At 43.4% G+C, this 14,806-nt stretch overlaps 1 protein-coding gene across 3 annotated transcripts in view; it reads right to left on the reverse strand.

Annotated features, from left to right (window-relative positions):
• LOC124158157 (GATA-binding factor C-like) overlaps nt 1–14,806 on the reverse strand; it is a 226,693-nt gene that overhangs the window by 26,836 nt on the left and 185,051 nt on the right. For 2 of the 3 annotated variants that reach the window (XM_046533357.1, XM_046533344.1), the window contains exon 5: nt 10,598–10,735. In XM_046533357.1, the coding sequence (XP_046389313.1) occupies nt 10,598–10,735 (138 nt within the window). The remainder of the gene's footprint in view (nt 1–10,597; nt 10,736–14,806) is intronic. The other variant, XM_046533351.1, reaches the window with a different exon arrangement.

The following is a 14,806-nucleotide window of genomic DNA, read 5'->3' on the forward strand; positions in this document are numbered from 1 at the left end:
AAAGACCTAAACGGTCAGCACAGTGCAGCCTTTATGGTCGGAAGAAGAGGAGTTCCTCACAAAGGACCGCTTATGCTGACGAAAGGGAGGGTCCGTCCGCCGCAGGCTCATCGTGAAAAATGTGCTTCGCTAAGGGTAATTCCAGAAGCGGAAACATTCCTCGGTGCTTTTACGGGATTGAATACTATTGACGACGATATCGAGATAATCATCCAGCAATCTTATGACTTAAGATTATCTCTTAATTTTCATTCGAAGTTTTCAAGTTTTCAGGGGAGGAGAAGACATTTATAGACGAGATAAGTTGGAGAGAGAGAGAGAGAGGGTCCGGAGCGAACGAGTATTAAGCGGGGAGGGGATGGTCAGAGCCGTGGTAGGGGGAAGAATGCTAGGTTTTGCGGGTAGAGCGTAGGAAGAGGAAAATATGTATAGATAAAACTGAGAAGAGAATAGGAAATTGAAGAGGCAAGTTCAATGTGGGAGGGGAATGGTCGAAGAGATTAGCAAAATGCTCCATGTGAACCTATCTATATCAGTAGCATGTCAAATAATCAATACTTTTCAAATTTAATGAAAGCCAGTGAAAGTTTCTATCCATTACGATTCATTTCAGGGTTATGAACGCAATGAAATCATCAAAACAATGGCCATCGTCTAATAACTAGAAGGCTACCGGGAAGGAGAGGTGTGGATTCCAATTTGCGAGGAAATAAGTGTCGTGCTAGGAAAGCTGAAAGCGTTTGGCTGGAACTCACGGCGCCAATCGCAACTCGCGTCTCCGAATATCAATTGCATCGCATGCATTAAAGCAATCAGAGGAGAATGGTGTGACCAAGAACGGTGACGTGCTTGACTATGACGCGACATGACATTAAAAACTGATTATTCCATAGCAATACAAAGGCTTGAATGATAAAATATAATGAACATCATTTCCTCTGAGAGCGAGGAGGAACTTCAGATGATAACGTAGATGACGAAAATAAATAAGATAAATATTTATTTAATTTATTATTCATCTTTTCGTGCTCCTTTGCTACAAAGTAATTGATTTGGATTATAATTATTACCAATAATCAACGATTCAGCTCAATTTGATAATGTGACACATCTTATTTCAATGAAGTCGCAGCACAATCAACATAATTCTCCAATTATTCTTTAATGCGATTTCCCTTTGCTTTCGGTTTATGACATACTATAGGGGCTACATCAATTTTCCAATTAGCTGAGAAAAAGAGCTATTGGTTGCTGATGAAGAAATTAATGGAAATAATTAGGACGAGAGTTCTGGAGAGAGTGCACATAGGATGGAGATGGATGGAGATGATTGGTGTGGACAGAAGGGCAAACAGAATCGCCGGAACGCATGTATGGACATGATGAGTCGGATTGCAATGGGAAGAGTGATACAGTTACGAGAAAGGAAGAGCGAGGGGAATTAATGCGCGCGGCGTGTTGATGGATTTCTACGCTCAGCATCCGAGAGCGAGAAGGCGAGCAGGGCGGAGGGGGATGAGAGGTGGGCGGGGAAAGTGGGAGGGGGCGGAGTTGCACAGTGCGCTACGCTGGCGATGCCCGTCTGGTACGGATTTATTTGGGATAAGGGGTGGAAATGTGGAAGAAGAGGGCGGAAAAACCACAGCGGCGCCTAATGGTCTAGACGGATGGACACGGGGTGAGTTAAGGGAAACAGAAGGGGTAGATGAAACAAGAAGTCCAGAAATCAGAGGAAGAATTCGTATTTACGCCGATTTTCGCAACTCAAAACGGATAAACCCTGAAGCTAAGGGGGTTTAGGAGGTACTCTGTCTACTCAGCTATCTTTTCTTGACGCAACCTTGGGTTATCCACTTTCCTCTCCTTCGACATGGCAACGGGGAAGAGGGCGCCGACTAGCACATACCCCGTCCACCGTCATTTTCTTGCTCCCTCTCTTGCATGACAATTTCTTGCGGCTGAATACCTCTCCGTATCAATGCAGTGCCTATTGTTTCTGCGGATCTCCTAATTATCACTTCCCATTCCGTCTCTCGATCCTTTTCTCTAACACTCTTTCTCTCTCGTTCACGCTGCTTCTCACACAGATTCGTCTCTTCCAAGTTAGCCACCATGTTTCACCTCCTTAATTTTCTATAACGCTTCTTCGCCATGGAGCAAATAATAGCCTGGCGAGCGTAAAAATACGACTTATCACAAAATTATTGAATGCTGCAGAACGGATATCAGAGCTAGTAAACAACCGCAGATACACTATAGATATTAAAGGAGTCTATATTTGTTTCATTTTACTTTGACAAAAGGCGTGTATAAATTTAAAAATTGAAAGAATACCTAGTGGTTTTCAAACGATATACGGCAAAACATTCAGATCACGTCAAATGACAGCTACGCAATGCAGTTCAGGTAATACACGAAGGCGTTGCTCGACTCGAAGTTAAAAAATACCCAGCACGTACTATTCACCAGTAAGGCGTGTAAATTACCCAATTATCACGCGCCGAGCTTAATTCAATGCCGCCTCTAAATAAAGAAAGGTGTACGAGTAAAGGTTTTGAGAATTGAGAAAAAAACTAGAGGAAGTAGAATATTAAACTGTTTTATTCAACGCTCGATGAAACTCATGTTATTCACATGTGTTCTAGAGCCTCTAACGTAACGCTCCACGAGGAAAAACGAGTTACTCGCCAGCACACCGCTATTCCATAGAAGGGATGGTGAAATTGCAATGAACGGAATACCAGATGGAGCTCCGCGAAATGGACAAGAATTAAAACCTTTGTTCATTTTTACGCTTGGAAATAGTCCTTTTCTCAACTGAAACCCATTTCTGTTCCTTGCCGCAAGAGCGCTTGCATTCAGAAATGAAGTAGTTGAAAATTTAACAGGATACGTGACATTAGCATGATAATTTTCACAACCAATGCACTCAATTAAACCTGGATGCCAGGTCGGAAGTAACTTTTTTTCCGATTCGTTTGAGGAAGGAACTAAGGCATTAATGCGATGAGATGCAAACCCATGGTACCTGTAGAAAACTAGATGAAAAACGCGTAGTGTAAGTATGCTCTAAATATCCTAAGGCGTGGAATCTGTTTGATTCTCGTTGCAGCAGGGAAAGCAAGGAATGATAGGTCATAAAAAGCTTGTCCACGCGCTTGACTCATATTTATTTTCGATCACACGATTAATTAGTGCAGCAAACGGTAACTAAGGGCGTAACTCGAAAAAATGAGTAACGCGGGCAGAAGAAGATACGCTAGTTTACAGTAGTTTTGGGCGTTATGAAGAAAGAGAACCTCGCCCATAGTGACCCCGCGTGACTGGTTCTAATTGTTGAAAACTTTCTGTTACCTGAGTACTCCTACAGTGCAGGAAAAGCAGATAAGCCGCCCCTACTTGCCCTCTCCCTTTGAAATTGTCTTCCTCCTCTACCTGGAGGCGGCCTTCCTTTGAATCGCTTGCGCCTGTACGGGGTGGAAGGTGGGTGGGGGGGTGGCAGGTCCGAATCCGCGGCCAGAGGGGCATCCGGTGGGTCCGCCGCGAGCTTCGCGCGACCTTGAGGGTTCCGCAAAGCAAACGCAACACGCACGCACGGGTGCTCACGTGCATACATCACGAGTGCACGGAGAGTGGAAGCGAAGCACGGGAGGAAGCAAGAGGAGGGAGGGAGAAGTGGCAACGTGGCAAGTGCGTAGAGTTGAAATGCGTCCATGCTTCCACGAACAGAAATGAGGTTGGATAATTATTGTCGCCAATATTGATACCGTTCTAGTCAAGATGTAACGTGAAGCAGAGTTCAGAGAACGAATATCAAAGGAGAAGAGACTCCGTTGGGCCTCCGAGTGTGTTTTCACTCTCCGCGCTTCTAAATAGGTCAACAAAAGTCACCACTATCGTCGCTGACGGGCTCAGCCATTGGAATCAAGATGAAATAGGCTATAATTAGGGTTTTACCGAAATTTATAAAAGTGATGATATAATACATGTCATTAATTAAATAATATCATTCCCTCGAGTGAAACAATTGATAATAAAATGTGATGACTCAACGCCGCGCTACGGACATTTTAGAAAACTGATAAAAAGCTCACTCCGGACCATATTGTGAATTGTGAACGAAGTAGCTAATATTCGACTCCAACGCAGACATCAGTGAAGCCGATGAGCAAGAAGTAACAGCAATTGTTTTTTCTAGCCGACGTTTGGTTTGGATATGCGAGGTTAGATCTCACACAAGACAAAGCAATGGTCGGAACACGGTACTTTCGATCAGTAGCCACACGGTCATCTCACCAGGTCTCCCGGTGCGATTCCAAACACAAACACGTCCACTGTGTTTAGTTTTCCGTCTCGACAAATCAGATTTCAAAAAGGCGCCATTAAATTGTGCCCATATGAATGTACCCGAATGAATAGATTTAGGTTGACATAGTACAGAAAATCTTTCTTGATCATGTTTCAAACTGAGACAGCTAGATAAGTGACATTTAAAAGACAATGAAACGACAGTGAAATGCAGGCACCGTTCATGGTAACTGCTAGGTGTGCGACCTATTGATTCTCACTTACTTATTTTAACGTAGAATTTAAAGAGACATTTGAATGTAATAAGGATGCATTCAAGAATTTACGTACCCTGCCCAGAGAAATGCATATTTAACAACACCAAATACAAGTTATCGCTACACATAATGCACTTGGATCAACCGGGATCACGGAGTGAATACTTTATTCAGTCACGGAGAGGTCAGTTCCGGGACGATGTTGATTCCTTTCAGTTTCGGGAACACTTGCACGTCATACACTGCGCGTTCGGAAAATTTTGGCCACACAATAGAGCCGTCGCGATCACGTGATCTCTCGGAATGGAGGAGGAAAAAAGGGAAGGCGAGAGAGGAAGACTTCAACGAGTCCCCTCACGATTACGCGAAATGAGAGGAAGCGGGGAAGAAGGAGTGGGGGAGGAGGAGGATATCTATGAGTATCCGGAGCCATACCCGTGGACAGTGCAAGAGAAGACAAGACATCAGGGGCGTGTGGGAGGGGGAAGAGAGAGGAAAAAAGCAGCGCTGGAAGCAATGCCCCCCCCCTTTTAAGGTCGAAACAAGATGAGCGGAAGTTCAAAGAGGTGCGCCCCGCCTTGACGGGGTGGAGATCGACAACAAATTGGGAAGCGGAAAGAGGGGGGCAATAAGTGGGGGCGAAATGGACTGGAAAGTGTTCTTTTTGGGGGGGAAGGGGGTTAGAGGGGGATGCTGGGGGCGGATGGACGGGGGCCGATCCATTCCCGACTGCCCCACGGGTGATGAACTTCGGGAGTAGAGTTTTTCTCCCCCAACCCCCGCCCCATTTGTCTCCATCCGGACACGAGCTTAGGCTCTTGTATACGCGTGAAAGCAGACGACCACTCCCACCTCATAAGCACACTGCGCCAACACTGGAGGGGAGCATTGAATAAATCACGCTGCTTCCGATAGTCTCTTAACAGGCTGTCGCCTCAAAGATTGGAGAGTCCCTCTCTCTCTCCACGGGCGATTCAATGGAATGCCTTGTGTATTAGGCTCGAGATTTATCGTCCCCTTCCGAATACTCAACACGTTCGGACTCCAAATGAAGATGCGGGCTTAATAGAGCGAGGAGCGGTCGCAGCGCACACTCCCTTGCGATGACCAACTTATTTGGAAGTCATTTGGGAGATGTCTCAGCAATGACGGATTGTCTTCCTCTCCGCTAGAGGGATGCTCTCCTCAGGGAAGTGCTTTGTATTGACCAGGAAATAAATACAAAGTGTGCCCAAATAATGTACACGCACGGAATAATTCTCGGATAAACAACTTGTCCTTTTGTTCTTCGGTATTTCAATGCATACCTATTTATTGAAATATTACAATTTCATTTGAGAAATATGACTTGATACTTTCCCGGCGAATGATGTGGGTAAACTCTTCTCGGGATTCCCACCGGGTTAATTTTTCCATAACGGCCAACGTTTCAAGCTCCGACTCGGGGCTCATCCTCAGAGTTATTATTAAATATTAACCCGGTGGGAATCCTGAGAAGAGTTTACCCACAACTACATTTGACTTCCGTGGCCAATGATTATATTTTTTTAATTGGCCTTTTTAAGTGTGAACATTGAATCTCTAATCATTTCTTCTGGCCTTTGGCAAGAGTATATAAAAAACCTTTTAAAGAGAGGGGCAAGCTACCATTTTAACGTTCCAACGTAACAGTGACTACATAACGTTTTAATAAAATACTTAGGTAGTATATTAGATAAAATATCGAATGTACGATTCAACTGAATAGCATTGCAAATTTCGATTTTAGATAATAGTTTGTAATTCTGTCCCACCTAGCAAACACGACTAAGACCATAAAACAAAATGTTTTTAATTACAATACATTAATGGTGCTCTTAATTACCGCAAAACCGATTTTAAGGCCAAGATATTTGAGAATCAAAATAATATATCATGAAAAAAAGAGCAGGGAACTTAGCGTGTAAAGACCATGGAGAAGTGAAACGCTCAATTATATATGGACAGGAATAAACAATCCGCAGGATTTAAATTTCTGGAATTGATCATGATCATAAAGATATATCAACACAATTACATTAGCCGAATCATATAAAAACGAAAAAATACGCATTGGAGTAATTTTCAGTTTGGGGATATCTGGAAATGAGATACGAACTCGCAACAGGACGTGAACCCACGGCGATTCCAGAGTGAGTCATTCTTTCGAGAAGGAAGGGAGGGGAGGGGAAATAAAAAATAAAGAGATAAGCGATCTCGCGTCAGAGTGCAATAACGCGAGCGTTGCAGCTGGCGAGCACAGAGAGGGAGGGGGGATGGAGGGGAGGGGCGGGCGATGATGGAGTGGTGCTCCCAGCGCCGACGACAAGGGAGGAGCAAGAGCAGGAGGGCTTCGACAAAAGTGGAGCGGCACTTTCAAGCTTTTTAAAATGTTGTCGTTTATACATGTGCGTGTCCCTCGCCGAATAGGCATCGTTTGTCGAGGAATCCACCCAAAAAGGGAAGAACGATACAGGGCTACAGTGACAATGGTGACCGGAGGTTAGGTTGGTAATAGCAGAGCAGCACGGGAGAATGGTGCGTTAAGAGGGTCAGGGAACACAAGGGGACGCCGCCGAATCGCACGGAAAAATGTTTAGCGGGTTTTTAAGGGAGGTAAAGGGATCCGAGGGATGATGACGGTGTTGTGTTGTTGGGACCCTTGAAGAAAAGCCGGGGAGAGAGGTGGGGCCGCCGCTTAAAGGGCGGGCGGGCTCGAGAGAGCAAACGACGATATAGTTTCACTCACCGTTTGAGTAACAGTAGACGCGTCGATCGCTCAAAGGATATTTTGCGGCAAGTGGGCAGGGAGTGGATGGGCCAAGAGGAAGGAGCGTGCGACAAAAGAGATGGATACCCTGGGAGATGTCACTCCTCCGTTTAAGAAAATAAGCGCTTCCTTAGGGATGTCTTTCCGCCTCCCCCGGTCCCATGCATTCACTACGTTTCTCGCTCTTGAGAACCAGCCGAACGAAGAACTACTCCACGTTATTTTACCGGCGAAAACATAGGCGAAGAAAAGTAGCAAAAGAAACGCTTAGGATTACGTGTGTCGGAGGGAAAAGTAGGCTGATCATGCCAAATAACGACCTCAAGTTACACGTGATAAAAGTTGATCCTTCGTTTGTTTTTTTAAACTAATTCCGTTTCGTAGAATTCCAATAAATAATCGGGTTATTGAGTTTCACCTTGAGTTTGAAAATTCTCTACTAAGAAACATCTACTGCCAAGAGCATCTTAAAATTGGGATGAGGTACTGGGAATGACTTCAAAGATTATTTTACAAAAGATTTTGATTTCCAATTCTCATAAGTAGGTTCTTAAAATGGGGACCCAATAGGGACAATAGGGAAGATAATATAAAAAAAATCAAGATTTATTAGCTAAAACTCTGTATATATTCTAAAATTCGTTATAACTACGTCATGATAATTTTACTTCCTTAAGTCTAGCCTTAAACCACCGATAGAAAGCTCGCAAAAGCGAAAACGGGACTGGAAGAGGGAATTATTTTCACGAAGTGATCACCTTGATTATTACGGGACTCTTTTTCTTAAACAAGAAGTGTCTCAAATGGCACAATTTTTTCTATGAATAGAGTATTCATTATTTGGGGCGCATGCAAAACGATGATACACCTTCTTACTAAAATATTACAACCTCGTCAATGCAAAGGGATATGAAGTTATAGGTTGGAAAAGTGGCGAGGATATCATCACAATAAATCGTAAAAATAATAAAGCTGTCAGGTAGATAGGATTTATGCGATCGTGATTCTAAACAAGGAAGATGTGCCGAAGAACCGTAACGCGGAGCGGAATAAGGAGGAGGCTGATGACGGTTGAGGGGGAGATGGACCCCTCGTGTCCTTTGACCAATGCACTGCAGAAGGCGTGCCGTCGCAAGGAAGACAACAAAGAGGCAGCAGACGTACCTCTTCTCCCACCCCCTTCCCTTCTCTCTCCACCCGCCCGTTAAATTCCTTAAGACTTAGAGGTCTTCCTTGTGAAGAGTGCTCAGCTCCGCCGCCCTCCCTTTACTTCCCCCCCCACCCTTTCATCCAATCCGCCCAGCTCGCATTCCTGGGGTCATCTTTTGCACTCGGGCCAAGTCGCCGAGGGAGGTTGGTTGGCGGCGGGCGGGACAGCACTCAAAGCATGCGAGGCGGGATGAGTGTGGGACCGGATGACGGCGGCGCGGCGCAAGGGGCGAACACAGTAATGATTCGCGATTCGGAAAAATTTGTCAGGACGTCAGAGAACAAACTGGTATTAAGTTTAAAGTTTGTGCCAGACATGAATGAATATACTTCCACGAAAAATATTTAATTAAAAAATATTTACTGCAATCTTAAACAAAATAAACATAAAAACTCACAAAACCACTACAGTTGTGTAGGACTAGATAGTTCCTAGAAAATACGTTTTCGATTAAAGAACCTGGATTAAGATTCCCCATTGAATAATAAGGGAGGTTCCAAAGCTCTAGTAAACTTAAAGCTGCACTTACGTAAATATATGCATGCTTGAATGAAGGAACACCGATATTAAATCTACAACTTCCGGGCTGAGTACATAACCTTCCATCAATCGTGATATTTGCTTCCTTCAAGCAAAGGATTTTGCACCCCTGCCGTATAAATGCAGCAGTCAATTAAAATTTTGCTGCATGATTTAAACACAGAAAGGAGTAGCTGGGTTGAATTATTGTAAAAAAAACATAAACACTTAGCAATGAAATCAAAAAACTTCTTCAAATGGAAATCATGATACGGCGCAATAAATTGGCAAAAAAATAAAATATTTTATTTTAACTATTAAAACCCGTACTTATTTCAGTGAAACTTAAAGATGGTGAACATGGAAGACGTGTCTCAGATGAACGGGAGTATCCCAATAAACCCGCCAAGACATCATCATGGATGATAAGGAAAGAGGGTTTTGTGACGCCTGAAGAGGCGGAGGGTGGGGGCGTGGACCGCTTCCGATGCAATGGAGACGAACGGAAGTGGAGGAGGGGCACGATTCGTTGGGGGAAGGAGGCAGGCGGAGGGGGCAGAAGTAGTCGCCCGTCGCGGACAGCGCTAAATCCAAGGGGTCCCCACTCGCCCACCCCCTCTCTCTCTTCCGGTCACTCGGCCACGGCCGTGAAGAGAGGAAACGGCGGTGATGGTGAGCAGACACAGGGGAATATATGTTTGTGTCCACAGTGCAGCAGTAGCGGGAGGAACGGATGCGCCCGCTTCGGATTTACTATGTAGTAGCAAGCAGTCAAGGAGGGAGCGGGGGAGTGTGTGGGAGATTGCGAGAGAGAGAGAGGGAAGGGGACAGCTCATTTGGGCCAGGCCCAAAGACTGTCCAAGAGCTAGCAGCTCCACGGGAAGCAGATAAGCGGTCTCTCCTCGGAGAGACGGTTTCCGAGTGAGTGCGATGGGGGCGGGGGGATGGTTAGTGGACGGAACGGAATGAAGTCGAGTGAGTGATGCGGAGGAGCTATTGTTCTCTAGTTGCAGAGTTCACACCGAGAGAGAATCACCTACGAGGAGAAGATAATGCACTGGCCTACACTCCTGAGAATATCAAATTCCCAGTCGGATGCAATTTTGAATTAAGATATTAGTTTAAAATCTTTCAATATCGAATTTAATGTTCCAATGCCTAATTCTTAAATAATATCTCCGAATAGATGAAAAATAAGAATATTTTATGTGCAACAGATCTAACTAATTGTAAATAAATCCGGAAATCAAACCTGATTCCAACGAGAATACTCAAAAAAAATTTAACATAAAATATTATCCATTACTAGAGGAATTAGCTAGTAGATTTAACAATATTTAAACAAAAATAAAAGTAAAACGACTAAACTCTAATTTACATCTTTTTTTAAACCATAAATGAACTAATGAATAAAAAAACAGGTGATATTCAATAATTGGTGCTGGATTAACGGGAGAGAACTGTTAATGACGGGAGGAGGGGATGGAAGTGTAATCACAGTTGTGGCGTACTCACATTGTGCAGCTTGTAGTAGAGGCCGCAGGCGTTGCACACGGGCTCTCCATTTTGATTTCGGCGCCAAAGCGTGGTGGTGGTGGTCTTGCAGTTGGCGCAGCTGGTGCCTGCACGGCGGGCGGCGGACTGCAGCGAGGACAGCACGGAGGAAGCGCCGCATGAAAGTAAAGGGAAGGTGGGAGGGGCGGGGGGGAATTGGGGAAGGGGAGGAAGAGGGGGCGGCAACACAGGTCATTGCACGAAGCCAAACAAAGTGGTACTTATATCTAACTTAACAGCTAAATTTAGTTTCACCCAATGAATTCATCACTAAACTGATGCCATTAAGCATATTGCTTTGTATTGAAAAAGTTCACACGATACTATTTTCGCAAACCCTCAGTCAATAAAAAAAAATGGGGTTGAGTATGTTGGATAAAAAAATACGAGGTAATAAAGCATTTAAAAGCGCAATACAAAGTTGCTCAAGGCAAAAGACAAATTCTGTTTTTGATGAAAAATACACATCTGTTTTAAACCGAGGAAGATATCGGAAGGTAATTCATTAGTATTTAAGCAAATAAGTATTTATTCTAGGATGTGAGTGGATAAAATATTATCCTGATTGACACAATACCGCATTAGCTACTATCGCAGTTGCCTTCTTCGGAATAAAAAATAATTCTTTTACAAGTCAATTTCGAAATGAAAAAAGAATTAGGAAAACGAATGCCTGAATATTTTAGGTTAAAGCCTTAATTACTACGGGGAAACACGCCTTGCTAACCAAAAACGAATACCTGTATTTTTAATTCCTCGATTGCAAAAAAACAATGGCTTGGTGAGGAGCGCCTATTGAAGAACCAATGGGGCCTCTCCGAGAACAACAACGGCTCGGTGCTCCACACTCAGTGTTAACAAAAGAAGGCGATAAATCTCTTCATCCGCCTCTCGGATTAAACCTCTTTTAATCTCGGGGCCAAGGATAGACGAGACCTCGTTACGCAGCCACGCTTACCACACCACCCGAATGCAACAACAAACAATTCTCCCTCCCCCTCCCGCCGATGCCTGGAGGCTCTGATACAGGGCGTCACGTGCTGCCGGTCCACCTGCACAGAGCTCCGTGGGAGATACATGCATACAACACTCAAAGAGTGGGCAAGTATTAACAGAGAGATCAACGCGGCTACGCAGAATATGCCTCCAGGAGTGAAACCAACTGACTACGGGAAAAATACCGATATAACTATAACTAAGGAATTTAGTAAAGGGTAGTAAATGAAAGCCATAACAATATATTCTTTTCAAAAGTCAATGCCAACTAAAAGGACGCTTTTCATTTTCCTCTTCCAAATAGCTATAAAATATGAAAACGGAAAAAACGAAAGCAATAAAAATAGATCCTATTCAAAAACTAATATCCAATAAAACGATTTTTTTAATTGTCAACCACATTGAGTGTTAGAGAAGATTAAATTTCCTAAAATCAAGAGGTCCTAACAGTCACTTCTAAATAATATACATCTTCGTAAGACCTAAAGTTAATAGTGCTAAATGAAATAATTCATAAATAAGCTTACTAACTACGCTCAATGCAAGAAATTCTACTGACGCATTAGGCCAATAAGCTGTCCAACGCGACACCAAAATTCCAGGAGCGAGGTTTGGTGGATATCGCATGGTGTTTCTACTTTATATGGGCCGAGTAACAAAGTCAAAAAAATCGACCTCTTCTATCCTAACTGAGAGGCTGAATGAGATCATATAAATGCCCGTCCACCTGCACGGGGCTCTGCTGTACACCCGCGCCCGAGGCAGTGGATGCAGCGACGGCTCCTTCGAGAGAGAAAGAAAGATATTCCGCGCGCACGGCTCCTCACGCGGCGTGACGCCGAGAAGGACTCGGGAGAAACGTGTGCATGCCAATGACGCAAGAGAAAATATTGGAAGCGTTGCTGTCGAGAGGAGAGAGAGAGCGGAGAGGATAAAAGACGTGGCCGTCGCGAATGTTCGGGAGAGGAAGGACGCTGATATTGAATTGAAGACAGCATGAAAGGGAGGCAGAAAGATGTTCACAGAATAGGAAATCGAAAAACAATATAAAGGGACAACATAATGTCACCCACGCTCGGTGCAGGTGTGACCATCACGTAGAAGGAAGCGACACATTTTAAGTATTTATGATTGGTGTCTCTGGTGTGGCGGCGCAGAAAGGCAAGCTGGCATCGTCGCATGACACGTAACTCAGAATAAAACGATAAATCTTTTACATTCGTGAGCGGTTCAATGATTTCCTCTTTTTATTGTTATTAATGATATCGCACTCAGTACTTTTGCAGTAAAAAAACTCAAGTTTAACCAGTTTATAGCTCGGATTTGTGAAAAGCTTGTTGATTGAAAATTACGTCTCAAAATTTCAATGAGCATCTCCTGAAGTTCCTGCTAAAAAAATTAACAACCCAAATACTTTCAATCCAGGAGGTGATTAAATGAGGACAGAAGACCAATCGGTTGAAAAATTAATTTACACTAATTGCACGCGCTTGCCTATCATCACTCATTATATTTATGATTGATCGCGAGTATAACAATAGACCTCACGGTCCAAAACGATGCGCTTCCAAACTCCTCCTGCGGTCAAAATATTAATTCATTAAATTCGTCGTTCAAATGTGCAATGTGCACTGTGGATGCCTATATTCTCTCCAGTTCCAAGAACCTGCGGTAGCGGTTTAACCACCTTGTAGAAACCGATTGCGCCACAATGTGTTGGCTGGGAACACTTCATAAGAACTGAAATTCATTCCCAACGCTCATTCCATGAATGTTTACCGCACAATATGGGTAAAAAGTAAAGCTGCTTAATTCAATGCGGCTATGAGGTTTACAAAAGCAAGATATACAAAGCATAGCAAAGCATGTATACATAATATATATATGCAATCAGAGTGACATATAAAGGGAGTACTAGTCACAAATAGAAGTCGTCAGATAAGCTACTTTATTTCAAATTTGCGATGTAGTGAAAAAACATTTACATAAATTCCACGTACCATTTTTCTGTAATATTTTAAAAAACATCTCCCAAGTAACATAATCATAGACACACTTCTCCATTGACCACAGACTTATTAACAGACCAAGACAAACTACGTCATCATCAAGCGGATAATCATGGTAAGATAACTATAAATAAAATCTGCGCTCCATGTATAAGTGATTACGTTATCTGTCACACGGATCCGCAAAATATCAATATCTAAACTTAAGTTGATAACACAGAAGGCTGAATTTGAGATTATGGAGATTATGTGAGTGTAAAACAGCATGGTAGTTTTCATTAAAAGCTCTCTAATTTTTAAAATATGCAGCCGTATGTAGATCGGCGTTTGAGGGCATAAAGCATCCATATAGAGAGTCGGTTATGGTTGAAGTCTCCCTAGCATTGAAGTCACCACTGAATTAGAATCCCCAGACAACATGGACAATACGCGATGCAAAATTTTTGATACAACATCATTCTTCGTTCGGTTCTCTTCATCCAGTCGTGATTCCTCAATGTTTGTTGTTAAATTTCAAGCAGCCCGCATCTTTTTCAATTTTATCCCACGTGTCTCCTCCTACCATCTGCTCTCAATCCCTGACGGCACCCTTTCTCTCTCTCTCTCTCCTAACCTCTTCTCCGACGTTCCTCTCTCCTTCTCTCTCTCCCAACATCACATCCTCCAACCATTCCATTCTTCCGCGTGGCATCATCTCAGTGGATGAGTCAGTCAGTGGATGACGGCAAAAATAATCCCTTCTGCCACCGCCGCCGCCCCATCCCTCCAGCGTCCGTCCATGCCTCTCTCTGCTCTCCTCTCTCGCTCCGTCTACCACTTCCCATTCCGCCTCCTCCTTGATTTTCCTTCCCGACCGCCTTCAACCCCCAGCTACGGGTCCCGTCAGGGCGATTCTCAACTTCAAGACTACCGGTCTTTTGCGCCACGCACGCCACAATGATCGAAGTGACATTTATAAGATTCAGTTTCGAAGAAGATTATTTTTTTTTCAAAATTTATTTCGTGGCGTTATTCATACTGAAAATAAATATTAGTAAGCTAAATAGAGGAAAAATTGAGTGAAAGCAATCCTTACATTAAACATTATTTAAATTTTCAATAAATATTAGAAATATCCATGAATTTCTTCCTTATCACGTTAAAAATTATTATCAGCCCCAATTTT

Source organism: Ischnura elegans, chromosome 1 (genome assembly GCF_921293095.1).
Source record: "Ischnura elegans chromosome 1, ioIscEleg1.1, whole genome shotgun sequence".
NCBI lineage: Eukaryota > Metazoa > Arthropoda > Insecta > Odonata > Coenagrionidae > Ischnura > Ischnura elegans.